We start from the raw sequence: 19,928 nt of genomic DNA, 5'->3' as shown, positions 1-19,928 counted from the left end.
CACGCATCACTTGTGCGTTGCATGAAAATCGCAGCATGCTCTATATTGTGCGTTTTTCACGCAACGCAGGCCCCATAGAAGTGAATAGGGCTGTGTGAAAATCGCAAGCATCTGCAAGCAAGTGCGGATGCGGTGCAATTTTCTTGCATGGTTCCTAGGAGATGATCGGGATGGGGACCCAATCATTATTATTTTCCCTTATAACATAGTTATAAGGGAAAATAATAGCATTCTTAATACAGAATGCTTAGTAAAATAGGGATGGAGGGGTTAAAAAATAAATAATAATAATTTAACTCACCTCATCCACTTGTTCGCGCAGCCCGGCTTCTCTTCTGTCTTCTTTGATGACCAGGAGGAAAAGGATCTGTGGCACCACAGGTCCTTTTCCTCCTGGTCACCAAAGAAGAAGACAGAAGAGAAGCCGGGCTGCGCGAACAAGTGGATAACGTGAGTAAAAAAATTTTTTTTATCCCTCCATCACTATTTTACTAAGCATTCTGTATTAAAAATGCTATTATTTTCCCTTATAACCATGTTATAAGGGAAAATAATAAAATCTACACAACACCTAACCCAAACCCGAACTTCTGTGAAGAAATCCGGCTTCGGGTTTGGGTATGCATTAAAACGCTTTGCACTTGCGCAGAAAAATCGTGCATTTTCCCGCGACACACCCGCATCTTATCCAGCCCTCACACGCGACGCCCGTGTGAAAGAGGCCTTAATCTTCCCAACTTCCACATGCATAATCAATCAAGTATGCATTTTCAATAAAGAAAGAGGAATCTTCCACAGGAGCAAAGGATTGGGCATGCTGGAATCCAACATGGCTAATCCTTTGTTTCCCTTTCATCTAATGTGTCACTGTCAAACTTTTTAGCAAAGTTTTTTTTCTTTTTGTGTTCAAGGATACGCTTGGTAAAGTTTAATCTTGGCAATTTGTCTTCACAATGGTTGCCTGGGACTGGAATGCGTGTATCAATGAAAAATGGCAATGCTACAATCAACTGTAACTGGAAAATAGACAGCTGGCTAATGTAAGCATCTTGATACTGGAAAATGACCCCCACACACACACACAAAAACACACCACGTTTGAAAAAAAAATACAGAAAATAATTTTTATTTTATTTTCAGAAACGACAGTGGGACAGGTGTGATGACCTTAACTGGATTATCTATCTCCATGATCATGGGAGTTAGTCGAATCGATCCAGGTGTACCATCTGTACACCTTCTTGACTGCCAATCAAGTGTTCAAAATGTTGACGTCCAGATGTTGGGTGGAGTTAGGTAATTGATATAATATGGACATTGCTTTTTTTTTTTTTACTTCAAAGTTATGTTAATGTCCATGCCACACTTCATGTTGCCACAGTGTTAGACATCGGAGAGATACCAAAAAGCAATAATACTGTATAAAGTACATTTTTGGCCTTATGCCTCACCAATTTACAATGGGAACTCCTGATTTGAATCACTAGCAGTGAATATGACCTTCATCACACCAAAAATAAGTACAGAACTCCTAAACTAATACAAACTCCCTAAATAAATACAGACCCCCTAGACCAGACGCTCATTGATCACAGACCCCAGACTAGATTCCCCATACATACAGAACTCTATTCCTAAAATATACACCAAAAACCAAACTGTCCTCAAAATACACTACAAAAGTATACCCTATTTTTCCTTGTTTACTGGTCCATCATGCCCATTATATTCTATGGGTCCACAAACACAACATGGATGCCATTGTCCGTTTCGTCCATATTTCACGGATCGTTACTAGTAGATGCTTTTTTAAATTAATTTTCAACTTAGTGTCCATGGAATATAGATAACACACGGAGGGCAAAAAACTGGCACACTGATCAAATATGGATCCATCACAGAGGAACCACTGACCATCTTGTCACTGATGTCATTACAGATACGGACGTGTGAATGAGGCCTTAGGCATTTTTTTTTCCAAGATGAGCAAGAACAATTTTTATAGAGACCTTCCCTCCTATTTAATAATTTGGTTATCTGCCCATGAATCCTCTCAAGCTCTCTTACGTCCTTTTCAGTATGAGGAGCCTAAAACTGAATTCCATATTCTACATAAAGCCTTATGAGGGATTTATAAAGGGGTAATATTACATTGGAATCACGGATTTTCATCTTTCTTATTACACATCCTAAATTCTTATTTAGCATAGGAGATCTAACTACAATTTTCTAAAAGATTACACCATGTGACTCAATTTTTTTTTTCTCCTTTTCTAGCTATATCTATGAGAGTATAAAAGAATCCATTCAAGATGTGGTACGAAGAGCTGTTGACCAGCAGGTAAGAACTAGTGTGGGTACAATATTCATATAGAGAGAACTAAGAACTAAAGGGGTCATTTATCAAACTGGTGTAAAGTAGAACTGACTTAGTTGCCCCTAGCAACCAATCAGATCCCTCTTTTCATTTTCCATAGGAGCTGTCCAAAATGAAAGGTGGAATCTGATTGGTTGCTATGGGCAACTAAGTCAGTTTTACTTTACACCAGATAAACAACCCCCTAAATGTTTAGGTGTGGGTACAGTATTCATATAGATAAATCATGGTGATCTTATTCTTAAAGAGGTTGTTCTATCAGGACGCCCCTCTCCATATGCTCCATTAGGATAAAAAGCGCTTCTATTCTGAAGGACCGAGCGCATTGATGCATTACAAGAACGGTCATTTATTTGAGTGACCAGTGGGCTACATTTCCTCTAAAGCGGCCACTGCAACTAAAATGTATTGGCTTGAATGACTGTCCCCAGTCGTTAGAGCCGATCACTGGGGCTTAAAGGGAATGTGTCATCAGAAAATGACCTATTGTTTAAATTACGTTTTTATGTTTAAGATATTTTTAAAGAATTTTTGATTTTTTTTAATTTTCCATGTCAATATCTTTATTTAAACAAAAAACATAAATTCCTGCATTTTTCGCAATGGCCACTAAGAATAATAATAGGTGCCATTTCTTGGTCTGTACAGATCACTTTACTGCAGTTATCTGCTTATATAATATTCTAATCCTGCCTGTAATCATAAGGAGATATTGTTTATGCGTATAGATAAGACAGGATCCACCATTCACAATAAGTGATTGTCAAATCTTATCTATTCTTTCCTTGTACAATGACCTCTGCACAGATCACAGAACATGCCTAGAAAACTCTCCTATAGAAGTCAATAGGGTCCCCTCCTGACCATTGTGTCTATGGACCATGGGGCTGCCGTAAAGCAATTTTCTTAATGCTGTGTAAATGCTGATAAAAACAGCTCAGGCAAGATGGCCACCCTCATAATAGTGTTCAGGAAGTAGAATACAATCAGAAAATAAAAACTGATTAGATAAAAAGGAGACATGTCACTATCTGATTTCCACTGGCAGATAACATTTTTGGTGACACATTTCCTTTACCCTGGTTTCACACCTAAGCGTTTCTCAAACGCGCGTTTCTATGCGCGTTTTTGTCGCGCGTTTTTTTGTAATAGTAAACGCGCGTTTGGGTGATTGACAGCAGTGTTGTCCAAAGAGTCTATGGCCCAAACGCGCGTCAAACGCGCCAAAAAAAGCTCCTGTACTTGTTTGAGCGTCGGGCGTTTTACAGTGCGTTCAAACGCGCTGTAAAACGCGAAAATGTGAACCAGCCCCATAGGGAAGCATTGGTTTTCATGTGTTGCGCGTTTTACAGCGCGTAGGAACGCGCTGTAAAACGCTCAAGTGTGAACTTAGGGTTAAGAGAAGCTGAATCTACAGGGATCAGTTGAATTATTTCATGAGAAGATAACATTTTATCTGCCTTGTGTAAATGACGTGCAGTCTTATTATTTTATATATGTAGGAGGGTTTGATGTGATATCCGCCCAGTTTTTGTAAAGTACAGAGAATATTCACATACAGGTTGTATGTTCATATGTGATAACAAAAATAATAATTAAAAAATGATGGAAATACCCCTTAAAGGGGTTGGCTGATTTCCTTTGTTAATTACCTATCCTCAGGATAGTTCATCAATATAGGAATCTGGCCATGCCCTTTAAAATGGCTTATCTCATGAAGGTAACTTCACATTAAATTGAAGCCAGCCTGTTGACCATATGATCACCAAAGGCCCATGACTGGGCATGTAATATATGGAAGGATCAGGCAATGGAAGCCAATCATTTTGGGTAGCCCTCTGCTCTAGCTAATATATAATACATGAGTAGGGTCCTAAGCAGGGTTGGTGCACACACACACTTTCAGATATGCAGAGGAGATTCATACTGTAGGCCTCAATACACCCAGTCTATGCCAAAACAGTGTCCCTTTGGCATATGATGGCCACATATCCATTGGCATACCCAGGGGAGTAGCTAAAGGCTCATGGGCTCAGGTGCGGGAGTTCAGCTTGGGGCCCCCCCTCCTCTGTGCTTTATGGTCAGGGGAGCACATAGCCTTCTTGCTGCTCTCCGCCATGCCAAATTCTTGACCTAACCACTTCCCTCCAGCCAGAGATGTAACTTGACCAGCATGCACTTCTATAATACCAGTATCTTCTTATGTGGCACAAGGGTCTTTGGGCCCCCTCAGGCTCCTGGGCCTGGTAGCGACTGCTACCTCTGCACCCCCTATAGCTACGCCCCTGGGCATACCCTTTTTTTTATATTGTAAAGCATAGTCTACTGCACTTTGCTATATAGATAATACAGTAAAAGCATACTGAGCGGTGTAAGCTTTTTTACAATGGAAGTCAACGGCCGGTATATACCATTGTACCTATATAGTGGCATACAGTACATCAGAGGTATCCATCGAGGAATATTCCTGACTTATAGCTTTAACAGAAGCAAGAATCAAGTTGTATATTGCGCCTAGTCTGTGTTCAGCAGACATGTATTACTATATTGATTATGATATGCTAAATGATGACATGATCACTATTATCTTTATTACAGCTGTGTTCTTCTATTAGAAATGAAGCTAAGAAATGGGATCAGTGGTTAAGTAATTTAAAAAGTGAGTATAAGGGCATACTCTCCAAAATGGGTCCAAAATGACTGGTATGACACTAGTGGCCCAAAAAATGTGCATGATAGCAGTTAGAGATGAGCGGCTCCTGTGCCAAATTTTCAAAATAATTTGCATAGGGACAAATTACTTTGTCGCAAAGCACATTTCTTTGTAAGTAGTGGGCGCAATGACGGGGGGAATAGCGATTGTTACACCCAACCGTCAATGAACCCCTCAGATGCCGCTTTCATTGCGGGATCTGATGTAAAAATGGAGGCCTTTCAGGGCTTAAAAATATTATACTAACCTTATCCGTTTGAGAGCAAAGAGGTTGCCGCAAACATCCTGCTTGAAGATCCCGCGGTGTGTGTGATGACATAATAACGCTGGCTAGCATGGTGACGCCATAAGATTTCATGCGGTATCTTCAAGCAAGATGTCCGTGGCGGCCTCTTTGTGCTCAAATGGATAAGGTGAGTATGATTTATTTTTATTTTTACCGCCATTTCAGGGAAAATTCATTCGTTACCATGAAGCATGAGGAAATTTGGCTTCGCGGTGAATCGACTTTTCACTGAAATTCGGATCGAAATGCACTCCGGATTCTTCGATTCGCTCAACACTAATAACATTAGTCATATGCAATTAGATTTTAGTGCCAAATGTTACAGTTGCATTCACATCAGAACTGGGGGCCAGCTGTCAGCTTTTAGAATGCTGGTACTGTTTGGCAATATAATGTGATTAGAGATGAGCAAATTTCCGCTTATGGAATTCGTTCACACTTCGTTTGGTGGTAAAAGGTGAATTGCGTTATGGATTCCGTCACCATGGACCATAATGTAATTCTATGATGGAATTCATCACAAAATGCCTTTATTCATTCCATCCCGTTTCCGCTATGCAGGGGAGTCCTCTCCTGCATAAGGGAAACGGGACGTATCCATTTTGCAGCCCATAGACTTCTATTATGACGGAATGCCTCTAAAGGCATCTAACATTGAGGCAGTTACAAAGATCTTTCCGATAAACATGATGTGTGTAAGGAACATTACTCTCAAGCAATGTGGCAATATCTGGAAATATCATAAAAGGCATAGATTCAAATTTTCTTTTAACAAGCATTGATTGACATTCTTTTATTACACTTATTTTTAGTGAAATTGCCAGTAAATCGTTTAATGGAGCTTGATTTATCTCTTGTGGGTAATCTAGAAGTTTCAGACTGCTATGCTAATATAGGATTAAAGGTAAGAGTTTTTCATCAGCCCAAGTTTGGTAAGATACTGCATGATCCAAATGGTTATTTGTAATTCCATAAAAATCACTTGTCAGAAGGATCAACCCCATTAACCCAAGCATACTGCTGATTAAAATGATACTTGTATTGAGAAAATCAGTTGCAGCTTTCCTGAGACAAAAGACTTTAAAAACGTTAACTCTTTACGCAAATGTGGGCTTCAGTGCACCGAGGGGTGGGGCCAGCACTGGAAATCTGAGCTTGCATTAACGGGTTAGGCCCCACCCCTCGAGGCACTAAAGCCCTCAATTGCATAGATAATACAAAATATTTTTTTCTCTGGATCGTCGCGACTGGTTTTCACAAGTATCATTTTAATCAGCAGGATCAACTCTACCAAGCGGTATGTCTGTTTTTCAAGGGCGTTGATCCTGCTGCCGGTGATCTTTAAGTACAAAACCTATTTTGGGGTTAAAGAGAATGTGTCATCAGAAAAATGAGCTATTGTTTTAATCAAGTTTATGTATATATTTTTTTAGAATTTTTGGAAAAAATTTGTTTTTTTTTTAAAATTGCCATTATATATGTTAAAAATATCCTAAAATGGTGCAGTTTAAGCACGGCCACTAGGCTTAATAATATGCTGAGACTTCCTATCCTAGTCCTCTGCTTCATTCACTTCTATGATACTAAGGGCTCATGCACACAACCGTATGCCCTCTGAGACATGCGGTCTGTGAGCGGGCCATATGTCCTGGAGCGGCATACATCGTGTGCACAGGAGCACACAGCATCATAGGTTACTACGATGCTGTGCGCATCGGGCTGCCCGCTGGACTATTGTCCTGCACTCATATGACATTATGAGTGCAGGACAATATTCCGGCGGGCGGCCCGATGTGATCGCGGAACATACATACCGACATACATATGGCCTTCTTTATATATATAGATGAATAAGAGAACTGAGACCTGGTTTACCTGAGCTAGCCATCAGTGAACCATGTCTGGCCTAACTATTTGATCCCAGTATCTGTGAGAATTAGGCCAGGCACAGAGGATACAAAATAGCACAGTTCTGTGCAAAACAGCACAATACAATATGAATATTCCTAAAATGAGATTATCTCCTCCACACAGGGCTTTTTCCAGTCACTTATCAAGTCACATGGTGAGACTGCTTTCTCTCCAGCACCCATGACACTCCCAGTCCAGCATGACTCAATGTTTTATGTTGGAGTGTCCCAGTCTTTCCTGGATTCCCTCGGTTCTGCTTGCTACTCTGCTGGATTTTTGACTTTTGAGGTCTCACATTTGGTGGTAAGTATGAATGATCAGGAGAGCCACGCATATTATCCCATCCTCTTCACTTGTCAATGATGATATAAATATCTTGTGCAGGGCTCCAAAGACTTGACAACCTCAGAGTTGGCTACTTACATGCCGGAGGTGAGTGCAATACATGAATGTACTGATTGGAACATGTTTTTAGTAGTTCACGTGGGATCTTCAGAAAGGCAAAGCTGTGATCTACTGAGATGCCCCATGGCAGTGCTCAGCAACCTACAGCATTTCATCTGCTGTAAAAAGTATAACTCACATCATCCTCTGTTCACTTTTATGGGTGTTCCAAGAACTAGGTGTGCAAGCTGGGAGTTATGGTTTCACAACAGCTGGAGTTCTGAAGGTTACTATACTGACCTCTTCCCTATGGCCTTCAGGGAACCTTTTGGGATTGCACACTGAATGTTATGTAATCCCACTCAGCTGAGTCTGATAGGGATGCACTGCTTCTCATGCAGCATGTGCTCTGATCAATTCATTAAACACTGTTTCGGAGGTCACAGAGTGGGTGCATTGCGAGCCATTAACATGGTCTGTATATCTGCTTCAGAGGATCACAAAGTGTAGCCCTAGTCATAAGTTGGATAAAAATAAACTGTAAAAGTAAAGTTGTTAAAATTAGAACTTTTGGCAATTTAATGTATGTTGTCATGTAAATGTAAGGTTACGTTTCATATTAGTCTTGCTGTACACATGACTCATTGTCATCTTCCTCCAATATCCATATGGTGTGCTGTTGGTGGATTTGGAGGACTGCTGTCAGGCCTTCAAATACAGTAGTCTCCGCTAAATGGCCAATGGATAACTATAGTGACTAGTCACTGATAACTGTACATACAATAGACAGAACATCACCCATGCCATGGTGCATAGTCACCACTAATGAGATCTGAGATTTGTATGAGTGACAATGAATATATGCAGAATCATAAGGTTGGTGTTTATTCAATCCGTCAACCTGTATGGTGGTAGAGCAACCCCCTCCAGATATGTACAACAGTATTCATGGTTGTCTGTACTAAAAAGCGTATGACATGTTTTCCCCAGCTTGCTATTGGTCTTCTGGCAAAGACCAGAACTACACTGCTGCATTGTATAATACTACATATATATTTGTATTTTATAGTAATATGTTGTTTGTCTTGTCATTGTATGGGTTCTAGTGTTTTGGAGGTTCTCCTAACTAGGACTTGCTTTTGCCTTATCTTAGATGTGATGAGGAAGTATGTCTCCGGGTGCCTTGAATGGTGGGAAAGAAGCATGAAAATGCTTGGGGGTCAGAATGCTACACTAATAGGGCAAATTAGCCTTTAGGGCTCATTCACATGACTGTATGGTTGCAGTGCTCTTATTGCAGACCGCAAATAGCAGTCAGCAAAACACGGGCACCAACGGTGTGAACTTCGCATCACGAATGTGGACCTGTTGACTTGAACGGGTCTGTGATCTGCAAGATATGGCAAAAGTTAGAAAATGTCTTATCTTTTGCGGTACGGAGACATGGATCCAAAAACCCATAGAAACACTAGCAAGCCCTTCCATGGGCTTTCGGGTCCACAACCCTGTCTGTGATGCACCATGGCCACTCAATAAATGTTTGGGCTTTAGAGCCGAGTGTGATGATGCAGCATCCTGGCACCATATTCAGTTAGTTTTCATGGATGCGGCACCTAGCACGTTTGCCAGTGTTTCTGAAAGTTCAAGAGGGTATTCTGGAAGACTTGGCAAGAATGCTGTAACGTCAGTGAAAATGACTCCCCTCACCATACTCAGCTGTACAAACAATTGACCCCAATAACAATTATCACAAGGGAAAGCAATCTTTAATTTCTTCACATACCACTGTTTTCCTTGAGTTTTTCCCTTAGTTATGGCTGTTTAAACATTTACAATATGAGAACCTTCTCAAGATGGCTCCTCTGCCAGTTCTCTGAGGCCAAAACTGCTTTCCCTCACTTCCCATACACTCTTACTGTAGCCAGCAGCTCCCTGCCAGCCAATCAGATTGGATTACTGAGATACACACCTCCTCACTCTGAAGCCTAATGCAGGCATGCAGTGTGAAGGACCACCCCTCCGTCTTCCTGTCTTCCTAGCCGGAGACAGACAAGCCATAGCAACGTTCTTTTAAGAGAGCAGTGGAAAGGGAGAGGGGACATTAATGAAGGCTGTTATTATAAGGTAATTACAGATCTTTTGACAATCATTGACAGACTAACTTAGGTATAACAGACTAGCTCTAATAAACTAGCAAAAAAATAAATAATATATGACAGTTATACTTTAAGGTCAGTTTGCATCCCATAGACATTAACTACTGTGCTATAATTTCTAGATTTCTCAACATTTTCCAAACCCTGCACCAGTGAAAATCAAGATGTATGCAACAAAGTCTCCAATGGTATTTCTTCAGTCAAACAATTTGACTATCCAGTTTAGTGGAACCTTGCAAACATATGTCTATCCTTCAAAGAACCAAACCGAGAATCTCTTCAGTGTTAACTTAGTAAGTATCCTGCATTTCCACTAGAAATGATTGAAGAATATAATGCAAACATGAAAGTCTGTAATGTGTGTGTTTCTTGTATAGGTGGTTAACTTACAAACCGATATTTCCTTGTCGCAAGCCAAAGGAGCTCCGGGTTTGAATCTCACAGGTTCCGTGATCTTAGACCGGTAATTTCAGTCTTCCTTTTCTATGCCTTGTTCATTTAGACACCATCCTTGTATGATTCTTCTACATTTCATGATGCTAGAAGAATATAGGTTTCCATATACATACTACTAAGGGGATTCACTAAGAATCTATAAATGGTGTGTTATCTGACTACCTACGGTAGGTTGTCTAGTCATAGGTCAATGAGGTACAGACTACTATACAGATAAGAAGTCTTTCACATTAGCGTTTTCAATTCTGCTATTGAGATCCGTCATAGGATCTCAATAGTGGAAAAAAAACGCTTCTGTTTTGTCCCCATCCATTGTCAATGGGGCAAAACTGAACTGAATGAAAAGGAACGTACCAAATGCATTCTGTTCTATTTGGTTGCGCCCCCATCATGGACAGAATAACTCTGCAAGCAGCGTTTTTCTGTCCACGATGTGGTGTGGAGCAAGATGGATCTGTCCTGGCACACAATGTAAGTCAATGGGGACGGATCCGTTTTCTCTGACACAATAGAAAATTTATCCGTCCCCCATTTTCTTTCAATGGTGTTCATGACAGATCCGTCATGGCTATAGAAGGCATAATGCAACCGTATCCGTTCATGGTGGATGCATGCGGTTGTATTATGGTAACTGAAGCGTGATGGATCTGCAAAAAACACTAGTGTGAAAGTCTGTCACCCCCTTAGCCATATAGTCTAGGTTGCAACCATTTCTACTGATGTTTTTTGGTAATGCAGTAAAGAAACTTTTTGGTATTGGAATGGGGAGTACTTGTTGTAAGTAGTTGAGTTTGGGAATGATCAGGGATGTGATAAGGTTCTTCCTTCCAAACCATGAAAGAGTTTGAAGATCTATTTGGGTAATTTGTTCTGTTACTGCATGGAGGATGGGGTGTAGTTTAGTCTGAAGAGATCTTGGGGATCTGGGCTTATTTTAATCCCCAGCTACGTGATATGTGGAGGGTCCCAGTTGAAGGGAGATTTGGTTTTTAGGGAATTTGCTACAGAACTATGGAGGCCTACGCCCATGACCTGGGATTTATTCATATTTATCTTAAAGTTACATATTGGACTGAATTTTTCCAATAAATTGTAGATGACAGTCAAGGAGGACTGCGGATAAGTAGTTAGAATCAGCAAGTCATCAGCAAAGGCGGCCGTTTTGTGTTCTTGTTTCCCCAATTTAATTCCAATTATTTTAGATTCTTGTCTGATGGCTTGGAGGAGTGGTTCCATTGTCATGACAAAAATTAGGGGGGATAAGGGGCATCCCTGTCTAGTTCCATTCCGGATACCGAAGGGGGGGGGGAGATAGACTCGTTTACCAGCACTGATGCAGAGGCATTTGTATACATAGCAAAGGTGGCAAGTATGAATGGCATTGGAAGGTCAAAGCTTGTCATCACATGGCACATGAAGTCCCAATTGACCCTATCAAATGCCTTTTCTGCATCAGTGCTCAGCAATGCAAGGGGTATGGAGTTCTTTTTAGCGTGGAAAAGGGCATTAATAATTCTTGTTGAGTTATCCTTACCTTCTCTACCCTTGACGAAACCCATCTGGTCTTTGTGTATTAACGAGGGGAGGAAAAGAGAGAGACGGTTTGCAAGCATTTTGGCCATTAGTTTTAAATCTAGGTTTAGCAAAGAGATAGGGGGATAACTTGCACATTGGGCAGGGTCTTTCCCCTCTTTGGGTATTATGGTGATATGTGCTCTAGTCATATCTGGTGATAGCGGTGAGCCTTGGAGGGCTAGATTACATATGGGTAAGAGGTGGGGAATTAGGGATTTACTGAAGGTATGTTAATATGTGGACGGGAGACCATCAGGGCCTGGGGCTTTACCATTTGGAAGTTTGTGGAAAGTTTTTTCAAGTTCATCGAAGCTAAAAGTTTTGCTGAGGGACAGTTTTTGGGCAGAGTCCAATTTCGGAAGAGATATAGATCTCAGGAAGGAATTAATTATGTCTGAAATGGTAATATTGGACTCTTCTGGGGGGGTTGAGGGATGTTGTATAGTGACTGGTAGTATTTTTGAAATTGAGTAGCTATCTCCTTGGATGTTATGGCTGAGCCACCTTCTTGTTTATGTACTTTAGTAATGTATTTCTGGGTCTTCCTTTTTTTTTTATAAAACTCATCATTAATTTGGAGGCCTTATTACCATGAGCGAAATATTGAAATTGGGAGTGTAGGAAATATTTGGCCGATTTGAGGTTGAGAAAGCTCCTATTCCAATAATGATGTTTTGTGAAGGCTCTCAACCCTTTGCATTTCTGAGAGGAGCATCTCCATCTTAGCCATTCTTTTATTTTTTTAGTGTGAACCTAGTTTAATAAATTGGCCTCTGATAAAAGCTTTTTGGGCATCCCACACCACATGGGGAGATGTTTCGGGAATGGCATTCAGAAGGAAATACTCTGCCAGAAGGTCTTGGACCTGTGCTGTAATATTTGGAATGGTGATTAATTGTTCATTCAATCTCCATTTGAATGTTTTGGGGGCAAGATTGGGGGAGTTAAGGGGCAGGTGAATTGGGGCATGGTCTGAAAGGTGAATAGATCCTATTTCAGCTTTAGCGCAAAGCTGAAGGTGTTCCTTGGATAAAAATAAATAATCAATTCTATGGTAGGATTGGTGGGGGTTGGAATAAAAAATGTAATCTCTACCAGATGGGTTTAAGATTCTCCATGCATCAATCATCTGTGAGTTATGAAATAGTTTTTCGGATTGTTTTCTCGGAGAGGGGGGATTTTTGTGAGGAGGAGTCTAGTAAGGGTTCCAGTGAGATATTAAAGTCACCGCCCATGACTACTATACCTTCTTAGAAATCCTCTATTAGTGGGAGGAGAGTTTTGAACCACTGGCATTGGTGGGAGTTGGGAGCATATATGTTGATGAACGCATACATTTGGTTTGCAAAGGACCCTTTAAGCAGTAAGTAACAACCTTCCGGGTCTAGCAATTGTGAGGAAAATTGGAAAGAGCTCCCTTTCTTGAAACCAATACTGACGCCCCTGGAGGCTGAGGAGGCTGAACCACAGTGATACCACATAGGGAAATTAGAATATGAGAGGTTAGGGTAGTGATCAAATTTGAAGTGTGTTTCTTGTAGAAAAATTACTGTGCTGCCAGTTTTCTTTAGATGGGAGAAAATTTGACATCTTTTTGAAGGTGACTTAAATCCTTTAACATTATAAGAAATATGGAGGTCAGACATTACTTTTACGTTGTGGAATCCAATTGTGCTGAATAGGTATAATATGGATGTGGGTTTCAAGTGCCCAGCCTCCAGAAGGGTCCATACCACTCAGAAGGTGACCATACATTATATACTTATATCTGATTCTTACTTTGGTACCTATCTGTACCCATAACAAAATAATAGGAACGGAACAAATAATCCAGAAAATTATTTTGGACATTGTAGTATAAGAAACCTTTAACATCTTAAAGTGAAACTTATAGAGAGGTTCCAGTTTCTAATGAACTGGAGTAGATTGAGAGAAGGGGAAAGAGAACTTGGTTCTTTGTTATATCACCCTAGGTTAATTTTGGTAACCATTAAGTATATCGAAGCCAAGGAGAGGCATACTGTTTGTAAGGTATAGAAGAAGGTAGGTGACAGGGGAAAGGTTTGGTGGATTTAGAGATAGATGAGGATATAACACATTAAGAAATCCGAAAATGCACCGTTTTTCATCAGCGGCCGTGATCCGTGTTTCCTGTCCGTCTAAAAAATAGTACCTGTCCTATTTTTTTGACGGACAACGGTTCACGAACCCATTCAATCAATGGGTCCGTGAAAAAACACGGATGCACACAAGATTGGCATCTGCGTCTGTGATCCTTGGCCGTTGGTTACTTTCATACAGACGGATCCGAAGATCCGTCTGCATAAAAGCTTTTTCAGAGCTGAGTTTTCACTTCGTGAAAACTCAGATCCGACAGTATATTCTAACACAGAGGCGTTCCCATAGTGATGGGGACGCTCCTAGTTAGAATATACTACGAACTGTGCACATGACTGCCCCCTGCTGCCTGGCAGCACCCGATCTCTTACAGGGGGCTGTGATCCGTACAATTAACCCCTCAGGTGCCCACCTGAGGGGTTAATTGTGCATATCATAGCCCCCTGTAAGAGATCAGGGGCTGCCAGGCAGCAGGGGGCAGACCCCCTCCCTCCCCAGTTTTAATTTCATTGGTGGCCAGTGCGGGCTCCCCCCGGCCCCTCCTCCCTCCCTCTATTGTATTAATTTCATTGGTGGCCAGTGCGGCCCCCCTGGCCCCCCTCCCTCCCTCTATTGTATTAATTTCATTGGTGGCCAGTGTGCGGCCCCCCCTCCCTATACTGTATTAGTTTCATTGGTGGCCAGTGTGCGACCCCCTCCCTCCCTCTATTGTATTCGTTTCATTGGTGGCCAGTGTGCGGCCCCTCCCTCCCTCTATTGTATTAATTTCATTGGTGGCCAGTGTGCGACCCCCCCGCCCCCCCCTCCCTCCCTATATTGTATTAGTTTCATTGGTGGCTGGTGTGCGACCCCCCTCCTTCCCTCTATTGTATTAGTTTCTTTGGTGGCCAGTGTGCCCCCCCCCCCCCGATCATTGGTGGCAGTGGAGAGTTCCAATCGGAGTCCCAGTTTAATCGCTGACCGGTAACCATGGCAACCAGGGCGCTACCTAAGTCCTGGTTGCCATGGTTACTTAGCAATATTAGAAGCATCATACTTACCTGCTGCGCTGTCTGTGACCGGCCGGGCGCTCCTCCTACTGGTAAGTGACAGATCATTAAGCAATGCGCCGCACAGACCTGTCACTTACCAGTAGGAGGAGTTCCCGGCCGATCACAGACAGCGCAGCAGGTAGGTATGATGCTTTGAATATTGCTAAGTAACCATGGCAACCAGGACTGCAGTAGCATCCTGGTTGCCATGGTTACCGATCGGAGCCCTAGCGATTAAACTGGGACTCCGATCGGAACTCTCCGCTGCCACCAATGATGGGGGGGGGGGAGGCCGCACACTGGCCACCAATGAAACTAATACAATAGAGGGAGGGGGGCCTGGGGGGGCCGCACACTGGCCACCAATGAAATTAATACAATAGAGGGAGGGGGGGCCGGGGGGGCCGCATACTGGCCACCAAAGAAACTAATACAATAGAGGGAGGGAGGGGGGCCGCACACTGGCCACCAATGAAATTAATACAATAGAGGGAAGGAGGGAGGGCGGGGGGGTGCACACTGGTCACCAATGAAATTAATACAGTAGAGGGAGGGGGGGGGCCGGGGGGCCGCACTGGCCACCAATGAAATTAAAACTGGGGAGGGAGGGGGTCTGCCCCCTGCTGCCTGGCAGCCCCTGATCTCTTACAGGGTACTATGATACGCACAATTAACCCCCCTTAGGTGCGGCACCTGAGGGGTTAATTGTGCTGATAACAGCCCCCTGTAAGAAATCGGGTGCTGCCAGGCAGCAGGGGGCAGTCATGTACACAGTTCTTAGTATATTCTAACTTGAAGTGTCCCCATCACCATGGGAACGCCTCTGTGTTAGAATATACTGTTGGATCTGAGTTTCACGATCTAACTCATATCCGACAGTATATTCTAACATAGAGGCGTTCCCGTTCTTCAAGTTAAAATATACCATCGGATTGGAGAAAACTCTGATCCGATGGTATAATAGGGACTCCTGGCTTTACATTGAAAGGCAATGGGGGACGGATCCGTTTGCAATTGCACCATATTGTGTCAACGTCAAACGGATCCGTCCCCATTGACTTGCATTGTAAGTCAGGATGGATCCGTTTGGGTCCGCACGGCCAGGCGGACACCAAAACGATTTTTTCTTCATGTCCGTGGATCCTCAAAAAATCAAGGAAGACCCACGGAAGAAAAAACGGACACGGATCACGGACCTACGGACCCCGTTTTTGCGGACCTTAAAAAAAAACGGTGTGCATGAGGCCTAAGAATAACAATACCGTTGATAATCAGATTGTATTACAGCCTACGTATGTGACAAAGGATACTAAAGTTATAATTTGCCGTCCTACAGGTTACAAATCGAAGGGAGTGAAACTGTCATTAAAGTAGAAAAGGTAGGTTAAATACCCATCACTCTGTCATCAATACAGTAGCTGATATGACTCATGATATTGTACGAGTTTCCATACAGGATTTCAGTTGAGTCATGTCTATTAATTGCTTCATTGGTGATGCCATGATGATGACAAATGCATTTGTATTCAGCACCAGTCAATCACATCCTGAGGGCTAGGCAGAGCGCCCTCCTCATGAATACACCGCACTCAAACTATTAAAGGGATTATCTGAGTAAAATTTTTAAGGCAGAAAATGTATTAAACTAATAAAAAAAATATACACATCATCCTTCTGAACCCTCTCTGTTCCAGCGCTGTTGCTTCAGTGTTCCCCACCAATGCAGCTAATTGGATATATAGCCCAAAAAATGCTGAGGTCAGTGATTGACTGCAGAAGTTATATATATTTTGTGACAACTCTGGGTCACTTAGCTCTCCAGGATCGCCGTCTTCTCCGCTTAGACGGTTGGCACAACTCAAGAAGTCACTTCAACACTGCAGATTTTGGTGCAAACTGGCCACGGACAGCTTTATCATCACTTTTTACAGCAGACCAAAACATAAACCTAAAACCTTGGTCGTCTGGCCACTGACTATGCAAAAGTTCTCCCTCTCTATCAGGATCTGGGCCTACCACCCAGCTCCCCAAAACACAGCAGTGCTGACCCCACACGGGGTTAGAGGGTCCCGGCTCCTTCCCCAGACAGACAGCCCTGATTGAGGAGCTCAGCCCGCATTTACCTGAGCTCCTCAGCTAGCTGCTAATTCTCTTAGTTACCAGCCTGGCTGCTGCAGACAGTGGGAAAAAAAACACTTTCCTGCTCTCGCCCAGGCTTCATTTCCAATGAAGTTCTGATTTCATTACTATACAGAGGTCAGTGCAGGAGCTCTACGGGTATATGCATACGATGTGTATGATGTGTTTTGTCTGCGCTGATTTTTTATTTTTTTTGCAGAAAATCTGCAACACAAGGGCTCATCCAGACGGCCGTATGCTGTCCGCAAAAATGAGGTTCAGTTCTTTTGCGGATTAGATGCTGTCCCATTCACGTCTATGGGGTCTTTTCTTTTACTGCACGGCTCAGCAAAATAAATAAAGACATGCCCTATACTAGTCAGTGAAAATCAGGACATGGAGGACATGGCCCGATTGAAGTCTATGGGTCAGCAAAAAAAAACAGAATGCAATACGCTTTTTTGCGGACATGCTGAACTGTCCACCAAAAAATTGATACACATTTTTGCGGACAACATACGGCCGTCTGAATGAGCCCTGGACACTGTAGAGACTTGGAGCTGCAGACTTGTGTGCAGAAAATTTGCATTAAATTTGCACCAAAATTGCACAAAGTATGCACATAAAACCACACTATTTGGCCTCATGAATAAGGCCGTGCCATTTTTTGCGGCAACGAACCTACAGATTTGCAAAAAACGGAAGCTGCCCGTGTTGCCTTCCGCAATTTGCGGAACAAGTGCCGGCAATATAAATGCCTATTCGTGTCCGCAAAGCGCGGACAAGGATAGGACATGTTATATTTTTTTAATGGGGCTGCAGAACGGAGCCACGGACGGACAGTACACGGAGTGCTGTCTGCATCTTTTGCGGCCCCATTAAAGTGAATGGGTCTGCATCCGAGCCGCCAAAATGGCGGCTCGGATGCAGACCCAAACAACGGCCGTGTGCATGAGGCCTTATTGCAGTTTTTGTGTGTTTTTTGTTGTGGATTTTCTGTTTATGTTAACAACCCCATTAAAATCTATCGGGAAAACCACTCTAAAGAATGTGCAGAATCGCACAAACAATTGACATGCTGTGGGTTTTAAAAAACGCACAACAGGTCAATTTCCATATGGAGGAAAAACACAAAGTATACATGTAAGTGAGATTTGTCATATCTCATACACTTTGCTGGTAATTGTATTACGGTGTGGTTTTTCCACACTAAAATCTGTGTGGAAAACCGCACCTAATCCGCGTTGTGTGCTGGTGGCCTCATAAAGTACCGACAAAGTTAATGAGAGTTTCCAAATGTCCCTTAATGCGCACTTGCAGTTCAAAGGGTGAAATCTGGGGCAAATCCCTGTCAAAATCCGCAAGTAACATGTGCAGATTTGAGTGTGGAAAAGCAGAGGAAAACCTGCATAAACTATACTGCTGTGTGGATTTAGCATACATCTTCCCTAAAATGCTCAGAACTCTGTAATAAGTGACCATACTCTCGTTGTGCCAGGGGGTCGTGACAGAAAATGGAGTCCAGCAGCTCTTCCAGGAGATAGTAGTACCAAATGTGAATGGTAAGAACTCCAATCCAACTCTAATTGGACAATTCCTCACCACTGTTCACAAGCCCATTCATGTATTCTAATATTTTCATTTGTAGAACAATTAGCAAGTGGAATTTATATTCCCATCAAGTTCGTGACAAAGACGTCGGTCCATGTTAAGCAGGTGAGAAGCTTCTCGATGTGTAAAGCAATGTTCATTCACGTCTCTACTCTCTCCATTAGGTCATTTATGATGTATGGTGACTTTCGTTGGCTCTATTCACATCACTTTATGTTAAGGATTCAATGTATGTACAGGGGGAGCTCTCAGGACATACACCGAATGTAGCCTTAAGCCCCTTTTACTCAATGGAAAGACAAAAGGGTGGCCATGCCCATTTGTCCAGGGGCTATGTGTTGGCACACCTTTTTTTAACTGTATAGAGTGTAGTCAAGTGCATGGTATATGTATTTTTTTACATTCTAGCTACTATAGGCCGTGCTGTGTGCCTCTGCATGGCCATATAGTGACATACTGTATGTTGGAGCTTCCCCTCAGAGATATATGTCAGGGAATACTCCTGATGTATAACCCCCCACCTAAGGCTCTGACTAGACATGAAAAGAGTGAGGATGGATGCCCCACCGCTCTGAGTACTTTTACAGGGCTTTTCTCTACTAAGATATATGTCCTGTAGATTTAATGGTACTAGGATATGGCAGAAATATCTGCTATGAGGTTCCACTTGCTATAGTCCTGCTGATCACTAGAATAATAATGACTATAATAGTCCAATCATATGGCCTTGGAAAAAAACTGACAGGTGCCAACTTTGGTTGCTAGGGTTGTTGATTGGTTGCTCAAATGTACAGTAAGTTCCTGCTAGTAGACAATAATACAGGACCATGGGGGAGATTACAGCTAATGAGGCCTGTGCCAACAAGCCATATGATTGGTTACAGTCTCTGTGGTACTGAGACATAATTATACAGTCATGTGAAAAAATTAGGACACCCTTTGAAAGCATGTGGTTTTTTGTAACATTTTTAATAAAAGGTTATTTCATCTCCGTTTCAACAATACAGAGAGATTAAAGTAATCCAACTAAACAAAGAAAACTGAAGAAAAGTCTTTTCAAGATCTTCTGTAAATGTCATTCTACAAAAATGCCTATTCTAACTGAGGAAAAAGATAGGACACCCTCACATGTATTCCCTCTTAAATTGGCTCAGATCTCACACAGGTATATCACACCAGGTGCACATAATTA

At 42.3% G+C, this 19,928-nt stretch overlaps 1 protein-coding gene across 1 annotated transcript in view; it reads left to right on the top strand.

Moving 5' to 3' along the window:
• The window catches only part of LOC122941568 (BPI fold-containing family C protein-like), a 34,158-nt gene that overhangs the window by 11,467 nt on the left and 2,763 nt on the right, over nt 1–19,928 (top strand). Inside the window, exons 4-15 of the mRNA XM_044298900.1 lie at nt 912–1,040; nt 1,141–1,296; nt 2,278–2,341; nt 4,976–5,036; nt 6,189–6,280; nt 7,411–7,590; nt 7,672–7,719; nt 9,950–10,120; nt 10,205–10,290; nt 16,344–16,386; nt 18,624–18,687; nt 18,774–18,841. Coding sequence (XP_044154835.1) covers nt 912–1,040; nt 1,141–1,296; nt 2,278–2,341; nt 4,976–5,036; nt 6,189–6,280; nt 7,411–7,590; nt 7,672–7,719; nt 9,950–10,120; nt 10,205–10,290; nt 16,344–16,386; nt 18,624–18,687; nt 18,774–18,841 — 1,162 coding nt within the window. The remainder of the gene's footprint in view (nt 1–911; nt 1,041–1,140; nt 1,297–2,277; nt 2,342–4,975; nt 5,037–6,188; nt 6,281–7,410; nt 7,591–7,671; nt 7,720–9,949; nt 10,121–10,204; nt 10,291–16,343; nt 16,387–18,623; nt 18,688–18,773; nt 18,842–19,928) is intronic.

The sequence above is a fragment of the Bufo gargarizans genome, chromosome 6, assembly GCF_014858855.1.
Source record: "Bufo gargarizans isolate SCDJY-AF-19 chromosome 6, ASM1485885v1, whole genome shotgun sequence".
Taxonomy (NCBI): Eukaryota; Metazoa; Chordata; class Amphibia; order Anura; family Bufonidae; genus Bufo; species Bufo gargarizans.
The sequence above is the reverse complement of the archived record's forward strand: the minus strand, read 5'-3'. Positions and strand labels throughout refer to the sequence as shown.